We start from the raw sequence: 19,503 nt of genomic DNA, 5'->3' as shown, positions 1-19,503 counted from the left end.
GGCTGCCCATGGGGATTAACAGCCACTGGGAAATAACTCGCGTCGGTGTGGCAGCAAGGGTATGGGGACGCGCTGGTTTCTGCCAGAGCCAGGGAAGGAAGCCGCCTGGCTGAGCCCCTATTCTCAGTGGCAGGAGGGACAGGAGGACTCACTACTCGATCACATGGAGTGGAAGAAGGTCCCAGAGCTCCAGCAGCGGAGACTGGGGCCTTTGAGTATTCACTCTCTCCCCGCAGTGGCAGGGTCGGACAGCACTCCCTGGTCCCGGACAGCACCCCGGGTCTCGACAGCACCATGTCGGGACAGCTATGCGCGCTGCGGGGCCGCAGGACGTCCCTAGGCCCCGCCCCTTCCCCGCAGACCCCGCCCCCGTCCAGCAAGCCCCGCCCATTCCGCACACAAGACACGCCCCCTCCTTCTCCAGGCGGGCGTCGATTGGCCCCGGGCGGTCCGCCCCGCCCCCGCCCCCCTGCGGGCAGTGACGTCAGGCTCTCTCCCCGCAGGGTGAATGAATGGAAGGCGGGCGGCGCTGGTGGGCACAGCTGCGGCACCGCGCCCGGGCCGGCACCGGTACCGGTACCGCCCGCGGGACACGGCGCTGCCTCCCTCCGCGGGGCTCCGCCGGCCCGGGCCGCATCTCTCCCTCCCCTCTTCTTTCCCCTCCACCGCCCCCGGGCCAATAAAATGATGCAAAGCTCCGCTCTCGCTGCCGAAGGGGCTGTCAAGGGGCTTCCCGAGATCCTCGGTGTGCCGGTGCAACGTAAGGACGCTTTTCTCTTCTCCCTCCTTCGCACCCTGCCGCAAAGGCGGCCCCGGGCCGGCGGGGCAGGGCGGGCCAGGGCGGGCAGGGGCTGTGGTGGCAGCGCCCTGAGGGCTGGGCAGGTGCCTCCCGCTCCCGCCCGGGCGTGTTTTTTGTTCTTCCTTTTATTTTTTTTCCCGTGTGTAGCGGCGTTAATGGACGTGAAAATTAGGAGCGTACGGAAGGGACAGCGGTGCCCCGGGGCGGGCGGGCAGCGGCGGCAGCGGCGGCAGCCTTGCGGAGCGGTGGGGTTCTGGCCCCGACGGGGAAGTCGGCGCTGCCGCGGCTCCGGCTGTGCGCCTGCAAATGCGTGTGTGTGTGTGTGTGTGTGTGTGTGTGTGTGTGTGCGCGTGTGGTACCCCGATCCCCCCTCACTCCCGGCCCACAGCGCACAACTCCCCCCTTATATCGTTTATCGCGACAGGCAGCGCCTCACGGGCTACGGGCAGCTGTGGGAAGGGTCCCACGGGCGTGCGGGCATGTTACCGGAATGGCGAGGCCGGCTCGGCTTTGCGCGGCCAGTGGGGAGATGCCGCTGTCTCTGCGCCTGTCCCCCAAATCACCTATAGATCTGTACGTGCACATACATGCTCTGCAGCTACAGGTAGCATGTTCCTGTGAAAGCACACGCTCGCGAGTGCTGGGGGTGTGCGCAGTCCCGTACGCGGGTGCACGGATCCCAGCGGGTCTCGAGGGCACGCACCTGCCGGCAGCCGGTGGGGGCCGGCAGCCTCCTCGCATTTCTAGGGCCGAGCCCCACACGGGGTGAGCTCCTGTGCTCGCACACCTCTATAGATTCTGGTTCCGGTGCGGGGCGGCTGTGCCCCTGTGGGCAGGGGCCCAGCCCCAGCGCTGCGCGGCCAGACTGCCAGCAGAGCAGGTTGTATTATTATTATTATTATTATTGTCTCTTCTTTTACAAACGGTTCCCAAGAACCGGGGCGGCCCTGCTGACCCGGAGAGGGGAGGAGCCCGCCGGGGGCAGCCGGGCAATGCTCTGCACCCCTCCACTCTTCCCGGAAAGTTGAGGGAAGGGAGCTCCGGCGGAGGGGTGAGATGGGCCCAAGTCCCGGGAGAAATCTGCCAGGCGGGCAGCAGTGCCTGGGGGTTGGTAGCATTTTGGGGGGCACTCCAGAGTAGGGGTGAGCACCCCGGAGCCTACCCGCTCCAGGCTAGGCTTTGCCCCCTCCCCCCACCACTCGCCGCTGCCCCCCGGTCATCCCCTGCCGTTCCCCGCCCCGCACCAGCATCCGCCCCCCCCGGGCGCCTGTAATTCGTTTTCCTCATGTGTTTTTGCGGGGTTTGAGGCTGGTGCCTGCCCGCTGCTGCCCAGTTTGGCGAGCCGCGGACAGTCTCCATCCTGCTTGCGGGGTTGTCCCCGTTATCCCCCTTTTCTGTCCGTTTGCTATTGGTGCAGGAGGGCACGTTTAACAGTGTTTCTCCGAAGGAAAGGGGAAGAAAAGTCCCCGTCGGGAGCGCAGAGGCAGAGCCGGTGAGGAGACAGGTGGGGGCTGTCCCACGGCCGGATCCTGACCGTTCCCTGCGACTGAATAGCACGAATGTCGCCCCTGGTTCTCAGCCGTGGGGCCACTTCGATGGCCCCGAATCCCGAGGATTTAAGGAGAAATGATGTGCCTCAAGCACCCCAGAGCTGCTATTGCAGTAGCAAAGCTCCGTGGTTTGGCCTTTCTGGGCGCCGCCAAGCTCTTTGCCGCCCCTGACTTTGCCATTTCGGTACCAATTGACGCGTATCGCGAATTATTAGGAAATAATCTAACGAGATACGATGAATATTTATTGACGCGCAAACATTAGTGGCAGGAACAGAATATATGAAGGTGGCTGCTGTCAAAGTTCCCACCGCCCCGCAGTCCCCCGGCGGCCGCGGCCGGGCCCTGCCGTGGGGCCTGATCCTGCGGCGGTCACACATCTGCCCGCTCCCCAGGGCGAAGGGGAATTGCCCCTGGGCAGGGAATGCCTTCTAGAGGGGAATTCTGCCCGCTGCCTGCGCCGGGGTCACCCTCCCAACAGCACCTCGATATTTCATCGTGTGTGCGATGAAGATTCTTGACATTTTCATTTCTAATGACTGTTCAGTGGCAGCTTTCCTTCTGATTAAGCACTGCACAACCTCCTTGTTTTAGTAGGGACTGTGCCCTGCAGCATCCCCTTCAGCGAGATTTTGGGGGGCCGAGCCTTCCCCCGACAAACCTAGCTACAGCTCAGCTTTGCAGACGGGTTTGTTAAAAAATATAATCCCGAGTATTATTTATGAATATTGTTTTGCAAATCTCACTGAAGGAAAAACTTCTGCCAAAGCCTGTGGGAATGGTGCCGGGCGCCGTCAGCCTCTGGCCAAGGGTCTTTAATGGGGGTGATTAATCGCCGCTGGGAAAGTCGTTTGCACGCTGCAGATAAATGAATAGAAGAGGTTTTTGCATGTGAAGGAATGGGGTTTCCTCCCTGCAGAAATGGGTATTTTTAAGGAGTTCCCGACTTGGTGCTTCCCTCGGGGCGGGTGTTTGGTGCCGGCTCCAGTACTGGGGGGATTGGACTGCCTTTGTGTTCCGGCTTCCCACCCGCATTGCTGAGACACTGATTCTGCAGTACCTTCGTCTTCGTGGTTGACGAACTCTTAAAACCAAACAAACCCCAGACCCCGGATAAAGGCTGTTTGCCAGGGGTTGCCCGGGGCCGGGCTGTGGGAGCGCGTCCTCCCGACTGCTGTCCCCGCTCTCGGGTTTGGGGGTTTCTGCTGTCTGAGGGATTCCTGAGGCCACCCGCCAGTTTCTTTCGTTTCCATCGTTATTTCTTTATTTATCCGTCGGGGAGAGATTGGGATGGACGGATGGACCCGGTGCCAATAAATCACGGTAACAGCGGCAGGCGGGGGCCGGAGCTCAGCGCGGCTTGCCGGGCCGCACCTCGGTTCCTCGGCATGTGGGGGTGGGTGGGGGCGGAGAAGGAAAAGGGGGTGATGCACGACGGCACTGCAGATTTGGCTGCGGGTTTTAATGGGATACAGCCAAATCCTGTCCGGGCTGCCGCTGGCGGGAGGCAGGGATTCGCTCAGCTGTGAGGTCTCCTCTCGGGCACATCACCACGGGAGGGGGGACCTCAGCCTAACACCCCCCACCCGGGGAGCGGCTTGCATTGAGGCTGCTGCGCCCGTGGGGGAGATCCCTGTTGAGGGGAGAAGAGGGGACCGTGGGGCTGGGCCCCCAGGAGCCCCTACCAAACTCCCCTGCACACAGAGCCAACCCCGCGCTGCTGGCGGGCAGAGACAGCGACACCGTTAACATCAGCTCTGTTCTAGCCAATAATTTAGTTGAAACAAGTGAAATAAATGCGAGGCTTTCTGCAGGCAGGGAGGCAATGCAGAGGGGGGCCCGGCGCAGTCGTCGCAGCTGCAAAGCACAAAGCAGAGGGCAGAGATTATGCTTGGGATGTTTTCTCTGTGCATGAATCGGACAAACCGGCAGGTTGACCGAGACATCTCCTGGTACCCCGGCAGCTCAGTGTTGTTGTTATTATTTTTATTATTATTATTATACACGGGGGAAAGCAGACAAGTGGGTGCGAGTCCTGCGTATTTGAGCGTGCACACACAAACCTGTGTGTGTTTGGTCGGTGCCGTACATCTACAGGCAGATCAGAAGTAAGAAAGGAGGTCTCGTTGAAAAAAAACAAAAACACCTGAATCTTTTCTTCTCTGGAGATTTGGAGGAAGATATTTTATTATCTGTTGCGGTTGTTTGCTTGCTGGAATGAAGCTGTGTTGCTGTCTTTAAGAAGGAGAAAGCTGTATTGGTTAGCTTGTTAGTATGTCTATATACTTATATATGCGTACGTGTATATATATGTATATGCATACACGTGTTTATATAAATAACTTTTTTATATAAAACAGGTTTCACAAACGTTCATACATGTTTGTGAAAAAAATGACAAGGATTTATTTTGCAATGACACCGAAGGTACCTCCGCTCGGGGCAATGCTCTGCTGGTGCCACCGTCTGTGCCAGCGGCTTTCACGTTGTTCTAAAATAGGTTTAACGAATGAAATGTGGAAAACGTGGCCAGTACCGACCTGCAACCGTAGTGCTGCTGGGAGAGGGGAGCAAAGCATCCAGGTGTTTTCAGAGCAAGGAGAAGAAGGGGATCTATGGAAACTGTAGATTTTTTGTTGTTGTTGTTGGTTGGTTGGGTATTTTGTTGTTGTTGCTTGATTTATTCTACTCTTGTTAATGCTTAAATGTCAGCAATAAATATGGTCTGAAGGGCACTCGGATGGTAACTGCCTAACCTGCAGAATGATAAAATAAGCTACGTTCACCTGAGATACGTGTCAGTACCCCGAAGAATATTTAAATAATGTTTAAGGCTGTAACAATGCGATCCTCTCCCATGCTCTTTTCCTCTTTCCCCTCCTTCCTTTCCTTCTCCCCCCCTTCTTTCCTCTTTTCCTCGAGCTTTTTTTTTGCTCTTTTTTCCCCTCTCTTTCTTTCGTTTCTTCTTCCCCCCCTTTTTTCATCCTTTCCCTCCCTTTTTCCTCCCTTTTTCCCCTTTTACCCCTTTTTCTCCTTTCCCCCCTTTCTTTCCTTTTTTCCCCCCTTCTTTTCTCCCTTTTCCCTTCATTTTCTTTTTCCTTTTCCCTTCTTTTTCCTTTTCCCTTCTTTTTCCTTTTCCCTTCCTTTCCTTTTCTTTTCCCCGTCATTTTCTTTCCCTCTTTTTCCTTCTTTTCTTCCTTTTTTCCTTCATTTCCCCCTTTTCCTTCATTTCCCCCTTTTCCTTCATTTCCCCCTTTTCCTTCATTTCCCCCTTTTCCTTCATTTCCCCCTTTTCCTTCATTTCCCCTTTTTCCTTCATTTGCCCCTTTTTCCTTCATTTTCCCTTTTTTCCTTCGTTTCTCCATTTTTTTCCTACACACCCTCCTTCCCTTTTTCCTTCCTTCTCTCCCCTCTTTTCCTTTCCGTGTTAGTTTTTCCTTTCCCCCCTCCTGGTAGCACCCAGCCCAGGTACAGGGGTCCCCTATCCCTCAGTAGCCGAGCCCCGGCAGGCCCCCTTCCAGGGCAGGGCTGCTCCCGGAGCGGGTGGTGGGAGCAGGTTTCCAGCAGCCCCGGTCCTTTGGTTCCTGATCCGGGGCAGCCCGGCTGTGCGGCGCCGCTGGGCGCGGGGAGAGTTTTACCGCGGGTCAGTGAAGGATTCGCTGCGCGGCTCGGCCACTTCGGCTGCGGACAGCAGAGCCTCCGCTGAGCCCCGCACTGGGAGCAGCTTAGAGAAACACACACACACACACACACACACACACAAGAGCGCACACACATACACCCTCGTATTTACTGTCATCCCTCTCTGGCAGGAGAAGGAGGCAGCAATCCTTGTGCATAAGTATCTCTCCTACTCGTATGCTCCAGCTACAGGCATGGCAGTGCTTTCTTCGGCCTCCCCTCTCGCCCTCCCCATTCAATCTGCTTTCATGCTTGTGTGTCCTCATTGTGTGTCTGGATTTTACCAGGCACTCTCCTGCAGGCTTCTACAGCATCTCCCGTTCATTCGAAGTGTGGGCAGACAGAGACATAAATATCTAGCTCTCCGGATGTACAGAAGCTGTCCATCTATAAGACAGATATTGTAAAGAATGGCCAGGGGTACATATTCCCTTAGGAAAAGCCCCAAAAGCATCCCCTCACAGTATGGGGGCTGTTGGGAGTGGAGGGGGGAGGGCATGATGGGGCGGGACACACTACCCCTTGTTACTACTGCTGTGCTCCAGAGTGGCTTTGCTTCAGCCCATCTTTCCCAGCCATTTCCAGTGACAGGGGTCTGTAACACCCCAGTGAGATTGGAGGAAGTGGGCAGAGACCTGCTGCTCCCGTCTGTCCAAAGGGGCGGTGGGCCGTGGGCAACACAAAGTCACCAGGTGCCCTGGCACTGCAGCAGGAAGGGTCCTTGGCAGCTGCTGGTGGGCCACATGGGCTCATGGTGCTTGGGATGCAGTGGGAGCAGATGAGAAAAGACATTTGCCCATGTTGAAAATGCCTCTGTGGGTGGGGTAGAGGCAGTTGGTGTCCTTTACCCCGGGTTACAGCCTGGATGCTGTGGGTGACCCCCTGGGTCTTCCCAGCAGCCTGGCCCTTTGCGGATGGAGGCTGCAGGGAACAGCAAGCCATGCCCCTGGTTGGGGGTTGCAGGATACCATCCCAGGGGGAGAGAGAGGCAGGCAGGGAAATGGGTGGCACAGAGCATGACATGGCCTGATTCAGCAGGGGAAATCATCAGTGTGTACTGTGCCTGGAAGAGCCGGTAGGGCTGTGGACTTAGCTATCCTGGAGGGTTTTGGTGAAGGTTAGGGAAGGAAGATGTGCCGAGAGAGTGGCAAGGCCAGGGGTGGCAGCTAATCACCCGCGAAGTGCCAGCACGGAGCTTTGCCGGTCTTATCAGCCGGGTGGGAGCACCGCCGGGATGAGGCGGCTGCCGTGTTTCACACTGCTCTTCTGTGCTTCTCTCCTCCCGGCCCAGAGATCCCCCAGTGCGCCGGCTGCAACCAGCACATCCTGGACAAGTTCATCCTCAAGGTCCTGGACCGGCACTGGCACAGCTCCTGCCTCAAGTGTGCCGACTGCCAGATGCAGCTGGCCGACCGCTGCTTCTCCCGGGCCGGCAGCGTCTATTGCAAGGAAGACTTCTTCAAGTGAGTACCACTCGAGGGTACGGCCCCTCAAAAGCGGCGTCTCCCCCTCCCACCCTGCACCCTCCCCCTTCGCCCGCGAAGAGACAAGCGAGCAACCTATTTTTAAGCGTAATTTCTCCAAAATCTTTATCTAACTCTTGTTTGGTGTGGAAATAAGGGAAATGCTGCCGCAGGCTGGATGCTGCTCGTGGGATTAACCTTCTGAGAGCTCCAAATCTCCGCGATGCTCCTGTCCCTCCCTGTGCTGGTTTCAGCATGGGATGGCAAGCTGCGGTGGTTTGGCAGTGGCCCTGGCTCTGCTCAGAGCTAGAGGGCAGGAGAAACCCGTGCAAGGCAGCGGGAGCTCCGCCTGCTCCTGCCCGAGCTCCGCTCGCCGCCCGGGTTTGCTGATGCCGGTTCGCTTCCTTCAGCTTTTTACATTTTTTTAATTTTTTTCTTTTTTTTTTTTTTTTTCCTCCCAGTGGTGTGAAAACCTCATTTGATTTTGTTGTCAGCTGCCTCTGAGCTGAGCTATGCCCCAGCCTCAACGTTTCCCTGCTCCAGCAGGATAGGACAACCTGTTTCCCGTCAAAAATGGACTTTTCAGAGGGGATGATTTAGCCGCAGGCTGCTGGCGAAATGGGGGAGTTTTCCCAAGGGATGGCGGGAGCGTTGCACTGGGGCTGGGCACAGCTTTGCCGGCGGTGCACGGCTGTGAAGCAGAGGGGTGCTGCAGGGGTGCTGCTTCATCCTTCCTGCAGAGAGGAGGGCCAGACCCTGGCCAGCACACGCCTGGCCTGGACTCTCCCTGCATGCCCATCCCCAGGCTCTCAGTCCTCCTGGGCCCCCCCTGTCAGGCTTCAGGGCCAAAGATGCTGCTTGAGTTTCTCCTTCCCAGCTGCGGAGTATGCAACAGTCAAAGCGGCCGCTACCGCCTGAGTAATAACACTTCACTTCTGATATTTTCCAGCCTATTAATCTCCAAGTCATTTAAATAGTCGCCCAAAAGGTGCGGGTAATCAATGTTAATTAGAGTTGAAAGATCAGCGACTTTCTTAGATGAGGTCCTGCCTGGATTATTTGGTGCCAATCAATAGCATCTCGGCGCTCGCTGAAGCGCTCACCTCACCTTTCTTTCAACCGCTCATTGATTTCAGGGTAGGAAACCTGCAGAGGACGGGAGGATCTAAGGCCAGCTTCACGGGCAGGTTTGCATACAGGAGCGCTCCTCAAAAGACCAGATTCTTTGATTTTTATCTTGTTCTTCTTCTCCCTAATTGCGGCCCTTGCTCCTCAGCTGTGGGCTGCTCTGTCCTGGGTCTGGCTGTCCCCAGGTGGTGCAGAAACACCCCAGGATGCTTTGGGGGGCGGGGGGGGTGGGGTAAAATTGCTTTAATAGTGTTCTGGAGGGTGGTGAATGGGTGAAGGGAAGATAGGGGCTGTAGAGCCTGCACTGGCTCAGCCTTGGGCACAGAAAAGTGTTGTTTGCCTGTCCTGTCCCTCTCTCTGTCTATCCCTACATCCTCCATTTCCTCCCTTTCTCCTTCCATACCTCTCCCCAGGCTGATTCATGGAAGGCTGAGATTTCCTCAGCAGACGTCCAAGGACTCTCCCTTTAGGATACCAGCCCAGAAAATGAAACAAAACATGTTTTCCTCCTTGCTTTCTGATCCAGCACCTCTTTGGGCAGCTGCTCAAATTGCACCAGCACCACTCATGCCCAGTACCTGTCACCCACCGCTGGTGACCCCTTTGTGACTAGGGGACCCAGGTTTGGTGGTCATGCCCTCACCCTCTGGATGGTGTGAGGTCAGGGGCAGCCACAGGCTTGTGTGATCGGAGGATGTTCAGCCCTTGGGGATCAATGGGAGGTGTTTGGGGTGGCTGTACACCCTATGCACCCCCAGTGCCACTACCTGTCCCTGCAAGCCTTGGGGGTGGGGGCCAAGGTGCTTGGGTTTTGCTGAACTGCCTCCTTCAAGGCAGATGGCTCTGTTTAAGGTGTAAGGGACAGATTATTCTGGTAGCTTTGCTGTCTGGGCTGCTGCTGCAATGCTAGGCTAGCTCTGTGGAGTCCCAGCACCCTACTGATGGGGTGTTATGGGGTGCTGGGGGGGAGCAGGGGAGACCCAGACCTTATGGTGCTGATGGGAGGTGAGCATCTGCCCCATGTCAATCCTGAAGCCCACAGTATCTGTTGCTGAAAACACCCGTGGAACATCCACTTGCTTTTTACTTCTTCCTGTGCTGCCACCACCTCCTGCAACGTGTTGCCCTTCCTCCATTAATTCAGGTTATACCGGGTGTTATCTGAGTGTTAGCCTTCATGTCTGCACATGGCAACTGCACCCCACCACAGTTTGTGGGTGCACTCCAAGTGAAGGGCACCCCAGAAGCTCTGCAGCAGAGTGCCTGTGATCCATGGGACTCCTGGGTGGTACACACACTCCTTGCGTGCTCCTTTTATGCTTCTTCCATTCTACTTGCACCATTCTTACATGCTCCTTTCCATGCTTCTTGTCCCATTCCTGCATGCTCCTTGCGTGCTGTTTTCACACTTGTCGCATGCTCATCACAGAATCAGCTAGGTTGGTGAAGACCTTTCTGATCACCAAGTCCAACCTTTACCCCAGCGCTACCAAGACCATCACTAAACCATGTCACTAAGGGCCTCATCTACACAGTTTCTGAACACTTCCAGGGATGGTGATTCCATCACTTCCCTGGGCAGCCTGTTCCAATACCTGATCACCCATTTGGTCTTTGCACGCTTCCTACACACTCCCTGCAGCTGTGCTGGCGGGCTTGCTTGGCCCCATACCTGCCCCAACCCAGCACACCCACTGCACCCATCGGGCTATCATTATGGTATAAGAGCCCCATCATTCTTCATTAATCTGGGATTCACCATGATAGTGAGGAGGTGTAATTAATTTATTTGGTATTAATGTGGATGAAATATGTACTGTCCTTGCAGGGAAAAATCAGGCAGCCTATAAGCATTAGTTAAAAGAACCATTAAAATCAAACCTTCCTCAGCTCCATTAGGCCGCTCTTTCACGCTGAAGAAGATAAACCCCTGCCGTGTGAAGTGTCATGCATAATAAGGTTGTTTGCTGGTTTAAACTCTGCCCTGTCTCCTGTTCCCCACCCCATCTCCAGCAAAGCCCACCTGGCCGAGGGGCTCAGGGGGTCTCTGGTTCTCCTCGCAGGCGTTTCGGGACCAAATGCACGGCCTGCCAGCAGGGCATCCCCCCCACCCAGGTGGTCCGCAAAGCCCAGGACTTCGTCTACCACCTCCACTGCTTTGCCTGCATCATCTGCAGCCGGCAGCTGGCCACCGGCGATGAGTTCTACCTGATGGAGGACGGGCGGCTGGTCTGCAAGGAGGACTATGAGACTGCCAAGCAGAACGGTAGGCACCCTGACGGCGTTAAGAAGTGGAACATCGCACTGAGGGGTGGCCATGGCTCGTGTCGCTGGCGTTGTACCTCTGGGCTCTAGGCAGATGCTTTTGGGGAGCTTTTCCCCAGTGGTGTGTGCTGGCCGTTCAGGGCTGCTCATGCTGCTGCAGTTGGGGCTGGTACCGTCTCCTTCACTTGCAGATGACTCTGAGGCGGGTGCTAAGCGGCCCCGGACCACCATCACGGCCAAGCAGCTGGAGACACTGAAGAACGCCTACAAAAATTCCCCCAAGCCCGCCCGGCATGTGCGGGAGCAGCTTTCATCTGAGACGGGGCTTGACATGAGGGTGGTGCAGGTGAGGCCACAGGGAAGTTCCTCTTCACCCTGCCCCTAGTGAAGGTGGATGCAGGAGTCCCACTGGGGTGCTAGGTTGCAGGAGTACCAGGCTTCAGGGGATGCAGGGGTGGCAGAGGTATTGGGTGGCATGAGTGCTTGGGAGCTGGCTTGCAGGGGTGCTGGCATGCAGGGTTTTGCGGCGCTGGTTTGCAGGGGTTCCTGGATGCTGGGTTACAGGGTGCTGGTTTCCATGGGTGTGTGGGAGCTGGGTTGCATATGTGTTAGCATGATAGGTTACGGGGGGACTGAGTTGCATGTGTGCTGGCATGTGGAGTTGCAGGGGTGCTGGGGGTGCAGAAGTAGAGCAGTGCTGGCATGCTTGGACGTAGGGTACCAGGCTGCTGGCGTGCTGGCCGACTGCATTGTATGGGTGCTGGTGTGCTGGGTTGCAGGGCTGCTGGCATGCAGGGGGGGCAGGGTGCCGTGCTGCCATCAATGTCCCCACTTCCTGCCCCAGGTGTGGTTCCAGAACCGCCGGGCCAAGGAGAAGCGGCTGAAGAAGGACGCAGGGCGGCATCGCTGGGGGCAGTTCTACAAGAGCGTCAAGCGGAGCCGTGCCGGTGGCAAGCTGGAGAAGGAGAGCTCAGCCGAGGACTGCGGCGTCAGCGACAGCGAGCTCAGCTTCCGTGGTGAGCGGGGATCCGGCACAGGGCAGGGGGGTCGCGGGGGTCCCCCCTGCGCTGACGTTTCCCCTCTGCTGTCCCTCCTCTCCCCAGCAGAAGATCAGATCCTCTCCGAGCTCGGCCACACCAACCGGGTTTATGGCACCGTGGGGGACGTGGCAGGAGGACAGTTGCTGAACGGCAGCTTCCCCATGGAGGGAACAGGACAGTCGTACCAGGACTTGCGGGACGGCAGTCCCTACGGCCTCCCCCAGTCGCCGTCCTCCATCTCCTCCCTGCCGTCCCACCCGCCCTTGCTCAACGGGCTGGACTACGCCATGGACGGCAGCCTGGGGCTGGTGGCCCACGGGGCGCAGGGGGTGAGTCAGACGCTGCGGGCCATGGCCGGGGGGGGGCCCACCTCCGACATCTCCACGGGGAGCAGCGTCGGGTACCCAGACTTTCCCACCAGCCCGGCCTCCTGGCTGGACGACATGGATCACCCCCCTTTCTAAGCGCCGCTCGTCCCCTGCTCCGGCCCCCCTCGCTTCCCCCCAGCCCGCAAGCATAGCACTGAGGGCGCCTGCCGGCAGTTGACCTTTCCAGGATTTCCCATGGGAATCTGCCCCGGAGGGCTGGAAGGAGAGGGATCAGCATCCGCGATGGCCCTGGGTGGCTGTGCTTGGGGTGTGTGCGTGGGACACAGATGCCTTTGGGTGTAAGCACAAGAGAGGTGTCGGCGCACGGGATGCATGGCGAGGACCCTGCGCAGGGCTGGGCACAGAGGGTGCTGGTGATGGTGCGGGCCGGCGGGAGGGAAGGACAATCACGGATGGCAGAGTCCGTCCCGGGGCCCGCGCCAGCCCCGCACCCCTTCTTTTGAGCACCGCTGCTATTTTCAAGAGTTATTTTTCGATACGGAGTTGAAAAGCGGCTTGGCGCTGCCCGGAACCTCAGCGGGAAGAAAAGTCTATATTGTAGAAGGGTTTATTTTAGCGAGGCAGGGGACCTGTCCAGGCAGGGCCATTGCCCTGCTGCCCGGGGGTGATGCTGCCGTGCACGGCTGTGATTTATCCCTGGCACGCAGGAGCACTTACAGCGCATCCCTGCGGGGTTTACCTCGGTCATGTGGCAGGGAGGAATTAAAACAGAAAAAGCCTCTCACTGGAGATGCCCATGGCCAAGCAGTGCTGTGCTGGGGCCGGCCGGGGTGCTCGGGGCTGGCACATGGAGAGCAGCTGCCGCAGGTGCTGGAGAAGGGTGGCAGGGAGAGGTGGGGAATGTTTGCTCTCAGGGTATTGCAATTCCCCCCCGCAAAAGAAGGGAAAAAGAGCATTTCATCAGCTGCAGAAGCACCCCCGTGGTGGGGAATGGAGGGGATTATACTGTGACACCCCCCCTGGCATAGGCCAACCACCTCCTCTGGTGCTGTGGGGCTGCACAGCGGTGCTGACAGGACCGAGGGTGGGTGCAGGCAACTGGGACACCACGGGCCCCATGAGGTCAGGTCCACCCAGCACCACCCCCTTTCTCAAAACCCACCCCCCGGGCGTGCAATGGCCACTGCCCATCTCCCTCACCCATCCTGGCCAGGCTGAAGGCATTCAACCCGGTGACAAAATCCAGCTCCACACTCATTGGCCGGGGTGCCTGTCTCTGCCCCGGCCCACGGCGGTGCCCTGGCTGCGGGCTCCCTACCGCTCCGGGGTGATGCTGATGATCCCAGGCTGCCCTTCCAGGAGGGTTGGTAGTGGATCCAGTTGAGTGTCTGCTGCCAGAGGCTGGAGGGAAGGGGGTGGGGGAGGAAGAGCTCCAGAAGGAAAGGAGAAAAAAAAAGAATAAAAATGGGAAAAAAAGAAAAAAAAAGCCACACAAGAAAGCACATCACTGGTATGTCCCTGTCCCTCCGTGCCCCCCAGCTGGGTGTGTTGGTGCTGCAGGAGCTGCACCCATGTGCCTCCCCTCCCAGGCTTAGGTGCTGCTTTGTGCCAAGCTCCCGGCCTCGCCGGGTACCGCAGGCAGCTGGTGGGGAGGTGAGCAGGGGGAAGCTATGCCTGCTGCTCTCCATCCCCATTTGACAAGGCCAAATACCCCCTCCCCTCACTGTGTAAATTTTGTACAGTTCCAGAAGGTGAGAGTCTTGTTTCCTGGGGGAAAAATGAAAAAAACAAAACCCAACAAAAATAGTAATTAAAAAAAAAATAATCAAAGAATCAAACCTTATTTATTGCCATGTCTTTGGGGAGAAAGGATCTCTCCTCTCCCCTGAATTTGGGCCCAGGGCATTGCTTTTGTATCCTGCCTCCAGTGCATTGGCATGAGATATGTACAGTCACCCCCTCCGCCTTGAGGGAAAGTGATGTCAAATAAACTCGGGATGCTGTTTAGCCACTGCTGTCTTTGGGATCTTCTTCCTTAGGGAGGGAGGGCAGCAGCCACCATCAGCATCGCCTGCTCCAGCACCATCAACTGTTTGGGATCGGCATCCCCTGGGTGTTGGATGGATGAAGGAGCCAGCATCCCCATGGGATGGGGCAGGATCATTATGCACTGGCCTTTTGCAGGCACAGGTGTGGGGGGTGGGTTTGGGGTGGGTATCTTCATCCCTGCCACATGGCACCCAAAAATGCCAGCAGCTTTCCTGACACCATGCAGTGATGTTGGTGCCACTGCCATTGCCTAGCTGTACCACCACAGCACTTGGTGGGCACAGGTGAGGTGGAAGTGCCATGCCAGGGGGCCCAAGCTCCATCATGGGCACCTGTGCGTTGGCTTTCTATATTTTAATCATTTTAACATTTAATGCTTCTCAATTAAAGTGATTTCCTGGAGTAGATGCCAAGCTTAGAGCAAATGCACATTAACCACTTTCTCTATCAGTAGTTAAAGGCACCAAGGGATTTAAACAGCAATCTGCAGGGCTGCTGGGGAAAGGTTTGGCTGAATAAAGCAGATTATAAACAATAATATATGTCTTTCTCTCTCACCCCCACCCTCTTTTTTTTTTTTTTTAAGTTTTTTTGGAAAGGCTCCAGCCTCACAAACAGACCTAAAGTGCTATAAACATCTCCAGGGCTGAGCACTCAGCCCCCAAATGTGCTCCCTGAAAGCACAGGGATCACAGCTACTGCTTTTCATCCCTGCTTTAAGAGAGATCTTTTATTACCCAACATGTCCATCAAGCTGTGCATTATAGCACTGCACAAGGGTGGCCTCGCTTGTCCCTAACCTTGATGCCACCATGTCTCCATCCCAAAACTAGTGGAGTGGCTCCATGCAGAGCACCTCAGCACTGGGGTTGGCATCTTTGCTTCATTCACATTTGGGTGCAAAAGTGACCATCACTGCTGTCAGCACCCATCACATTTTGACTGCATAAGCCATGTTTGTGGTGAGACGAAGTACTGTCAGCCTGCAGGTGCCCTTGGGAGGGTGAAGGTCAGCAGAAGCCATTGTGGGCCCTTGCTCAGGGGTCAGGGGGCTGCTGCATCACCTTCCATCAAATAAGCACTGTCCCACAGGCACCCTAAATGTTGAAACCTAACATTTTGTATAGAATATGGATGTTTATCAGCAGCAGCTTGCTTCACGCCACTAAGGAGACACATCTCTATATCCCCTGTATGCAGCTCCCTGTCTGGCCGCTGTCAGCTCGTTTTACCAGCCCCTTGTCACAACTGGGCAGCAAAAGTGCTGGTGCATGTGTGGTGGCTGCAAACGGATGCACAAGGTGTATTTTAGTTTCGCCATCCAGTGTCCGGCTGGGAAGGCAGTTTCTCTGGGATAGTCAGAAGAAGCAGGCTTAGAGCTCGTTTCCTACCCACTTCACAAAAAGCCCTGAAGGGCTATTTTTATTTTTTACCCAAAAGCACAGAGACCACCACCACAGCTCTCCAGCTCATCAGACCCCTCCAGTATGAAGGTAATGGGAAATAATTTGACACGGTCAATCTAAATGCCCATACAGTCCATTAACTTGCCTACCACTGAGCTTGGCGTGTGAGCTATGCCGTAGCGGTGCTGTGGCTGCTGGTGGCATTCAAGCCAGTGCAGCAAACTCAAGACAGTATTAGCAAATGCTGGCAGGAGTCAGCTCCCATGAGGGGCTGAAACACACAAATGCCTTCTGTCCAGCCAGTTATTAGTGGCGGGAACATTCCCATTTATTTTCCTGAGGCTGGAAGGACTTGATGGCAAGTAGTCCGTCACAACAAGGAGGTTTCCTATGCTTTCCCCCAAGCTGCAGATCTCCTTCTCCAAGGAAAAGCAAGCAGCATGGCAACACCCTGCAGGGAAGCCACAGTCTCCTCCTGCTGTGTACACCCACCCAGTGCAGCAGTCGCCCTCCCAGACAGTAGTTTTAGCCCAAAGCACAAACCCATCCCTGGTAGCTTCCCTGCACGATGGGGATCCCGGTAAGCAAGCAGTAAGCCCTATCACAATCCCACCTCATTTCAGCACCTGAGTCATCCCCGCAAGGCACATCTTTCTCACTTCTTAGCATTTAGCCAGCTGAGCCATTCCAGGGATCAGAATGCAACAGGAGGACCTGGAGCAGCTGATGGAAGTATGGTTTTAACACCATTTAATTCAGCAAAGCAGTTCTGTGAAGTGGTAAGAGTCCTGTTGGCTTGGAAAGGTTGGTTAGCCGTAAAACACTTACTTGTCTTATATACGTTAGGTAAGAACTAGAGGGATGCACAAACAGCTGTACAACCCCACTGTTGTCTGTAGCCTTCTCCCCAAGATGTGGGCTTGAATAGAGCTTTCCAATGGCTATGACAGTGCTGCTCTTCCTCCCATCCTTATTGCTTCCAAGGAACTAAGTGACTCCCATTGAAAAAAAAACCACACCCCACGACACTCTGTCCCCACACTGTGCTTTTCTTTTATTTATAACATTTTGCTTGGACCCATTAAAGAAAACCCGAACAACTGAAAACAAACACCCAAAACTCAACCCAAAGGGCAGAGATGAACATCTCACCTGGCCCAGCAGCCATCCCCTCCCCACGGAGGAGCTGACCAGTCAGCACAGGCTGCTCTGGTGAGACATCCAATGCAGTAATTGTATTTAATACATTAAAACAATACTTCAGGCCTTCTCCAGACTCTCTTTCCCCTCCCTCCCCCCCAGTACTGATAAACGTCAGAGCATGCAAAACCCTGATCCCATCCTGCCCAGGATACACTCTCGGCCAGCCAGCCCTGGTGCTGGAGAGCCCACCCAGACCCTGTGCTCTAAAAGCTCCCCTTCAAGCCCCCAAGGCCTTTTGGCAGGCACCAGGGGAAGAGAAGGGGCATTATTGCAGAGTGTCTCTGTCCTCCCTGCCACGCGTGGCTGCGGGGTTAGGTCTTGCCAGCGGTGTGCTGCTGCAGAGCTGAAGTGATGGCTTTACAGTCTGTTACTTCCTCTGGCAGGCAGCCCTCCTGGTCCCGCAGCGTGGGGTTAGCACCCGACTTCAGCAACAGCTCCACGATGTCCAGAAATTCGCAGGCAGCAGCTGGAGGGAGAAAGCAAAGGGTTAGTTAGTCTGGAGATCCTGACCTGAGGCTGTGGTGACGGGCATCTCTGGAGCAGTGCTGTAGTTGGCAATTTCCCATGCATGTACCAGAGCAGGAAATGCTGTCTCAGCACCTGGCCAGGCAGAGCAGATAATTTTTCGGGGCAGTGTTCTGTACTCAATGTATTATTTGTCTTTGGATTTAATAGTGCAAAGGAAAGAGAAAAGACAGAGAGACGAAAAGCCACAAATCCTGTGGGAGTCCAGAGCCTGCAGCCCAGCCATGGAGCCACTGGTGGTTTGTGGGGCATCACCCAGGATGATGCACATGGTACCTAAGAGCAGTTTGGTTCATGTTTCTTCACGTCCAAGACTGCAAACAGACCCAGAAAGGGCTCCAGAGCACTAATGCAGCACCACAGAAAGCCCCAAAGTGCCACCTGGGAAAGCATTCCCTGCCTGCTTTTGTACTCAGAATTTACAATGCATTTATCATTTATAACATATTTATAAGCCCCTCACCTGCCTCCTGAACCTCCCAGGGCTCCACGCTGTTCCCAGGCAGCATGTCCCAGGCAGGACATCACCAGTTCTACCTTGCTCCTGGCTTTCATCTATCATTTCTCCTTGCAGAATATTTGGGGCTTTTTATCTGCCAGCTGGCCCTTCCCTGAGCAGCAGCTCCAGGGCAACGTGCCTGTGCCCACGGACAGCCGGTTACAGCACACTTCTACGTTATTCCTAACTCACACCTCTAGCAACTATTATTTAAACCCCAATTTACTCTGCCAAGATAGAACCAAGTTTGACCTGAGCTCTTCTCTGTCCTGAGGATGTAACAGCCTGACAGCTTTCAGCTTTCCCTCCAATCCTGCCTAAGGATATTAAAAAAACCAAACAAAAGAGAACCAGGAAAACCAGAAAAACTCTTAACACTGAAGGGCAGGGCTTAGCTGACATGAGTAGAAGACCCTGGATGTTTCCTTAAGCCCATGCAACACAAACCCTAGTGAAGCCAAAAAACTGCCTCAGCCCCTATCTGCCTTGAGACCATGAAGTCATCAGCTTCTTCTCACATTGGTAGCGATTGGGTTTATATTTCAGGCGCTTTTACAAAATAACTAACTCTTTTTTGCTGTTAAATGTCGTAATTAGTGTCTTCTGCATTACTCTGCAGTTTTCTACTGACCCAAAGGGACACCAGCAGTTTAGTTAAAATAAATTTGATGTGTGATTGGAGCTTATACAGAAAGAGATAAAAAAAGGTGAAAAAAGGAGGAAGGGATTGGTAAGGAAGCAGGTGGGGGTGTGGGTGAGGCTGAGCTGAAGGGCTGGGAGGGCCCGTCCTGGGGATGGCACAGCACCCTGGCAGAGAGCAGACATCCAGGGGTGTCATGGAAGCTGTGCTGGCAACTCCTGGGGATGGGGAGGTGGTGCCCACATGGAGAAAGGTGGCTTCGTGGTCTGGTGCTGCTGGTGGGCACAGCCCATGACCTTCAGCGGGCCGGGGATGTCCCCAGGGATGAGCACAGCTGCTGGATTTATCGCACCCTGGGACCCTCGATTTGTCAAGGGCCGGAGCGGCAGCCCTGACATTGGCACGGGTGAAGATGAATTTCCATTCAGCGCAGTTTGCCTTCTGACTCCATTAATCCTCAGGGTTCAGATGATAAATTTCTTTTCTTTCTTTTTTTTATTATTTATTTTCCCTCCAGCATCCCCTCCCACTGCCCTGCCACAGCACAGACAGAGACGAACAGATGGTGCTTTGCAGGGGAGTTGGGGCACCCATGAGGATACAGAGCCTGCCCACTCTGTGGCCACGTGGCCACCAGTGCTCAGAGAAGCCTTGATTTCCTCTGGGAGAGGCAGTGGCAATGATTTTAGTATTCCCCGCGGGTGAGTGGGTGGATGGATGGATGGAGAGGAGCTGAAGACTAACAGGCCATTTAGTGGGGAGACCGTGTTCATACTGATCGTACATGGCACTGACTGCTGCCTTCAGTCCAGAAAAGAGGGTTCCGATGGCAGCTACCACTGGTGAACCAGTGCCTTTGGACCACGCTGCCGGCTGGCCTCCACTTAACCTCCAATTAAACCCGGGTTGGCGCCGATCGGAAAGAG

At 55.5% G+C, this 19,503-nt stretch overlaps 2 protein-coding genes across 4 annotated transcripts in view; one reads left to right on the top strand and one right to left on the bottom strand.

Annotated features, from left to right (window-relative positions):
- Nucleotides 1-551: 551 nt before the first annotated feature.
- LHX4 (LIM homeobox 4) lies at nucleotides 552-13,308 on the top strand. 2 transcript variants are annotated; one of them, XM_062602271.1, is made up of 6 exons: nucleotides 585-760; nucleotides 7,322-7,493; nucleotides 10,685-10,887; nucleotides 11,078-11,232; nucleotides 11,731-11,902; nucleotides 11,993-13,308. In XM_062602271.1, the coding sequence occupies exons 1-6, from the start codon at nucleotides 685-687 to the stop codon at nucleotides 12,388-12,390; spliced, it is 1,176 nt and encodes a 391-aa protein (XP_062458255.1). In that variant the 5' UTR covers nucleotides 585-684; the 3' UTR covers nucleotides 12,391-13,308. The 2 variants fall into 2 exon arrangements, with proteins under 2 accessions (XP_062458256.1, XP_062458255.1); XM_062602272.1 differs by having other exon boundaries at nucleotides 552-760; nucleotides 11,731-13,308.
- Nucleotides 13,309-16,752: 3,444 nt separating this feature from the next.
- Nucleotides 16,753-19,503, bottom strand: part of ACBD6 (acyl-CoA binding domain containing 6) — a 91,400-nt gene continuing 88,649 nt past the window's right edge. For both annotated transcript variants that reach the window (XM_062602382.1, XM_062602381.1), the window contains one exon: nucleotides 16,753-17,379. In XM_062602382.1, the coding sequence (XP_062458366.1) occupies nucleotides 17,225-17,379 (155 nt within the window). In that variant the 3' untranslated portion in view covers nucleotides 16,753-17,224. The remainder of the gene's footprint in view (nucleotides 17,380-19,503) is intronic.

Source organism: Pezoporus occidentalis, unplaced genomic scaffold (genome assembly GCF_034315485.1).
Source record: "Pezoporus occidentalis ecotype Australia unplaced genomic scaffold, CSIRO_AGI_Poc_V1 ctg76, whole genome shotgun sequence".
In the NCBI taxonomy this organism is placed as follows: domain Eukaryota; kingdom Metazoa; phylum Chordata; class Aves; order Psittaciformes; family Psittacidae; genus Pezoporus; species Pezoporus occidentalis.
This window is presented reverse-complemented; position numbering and strand designations above follow the sequence as displayed.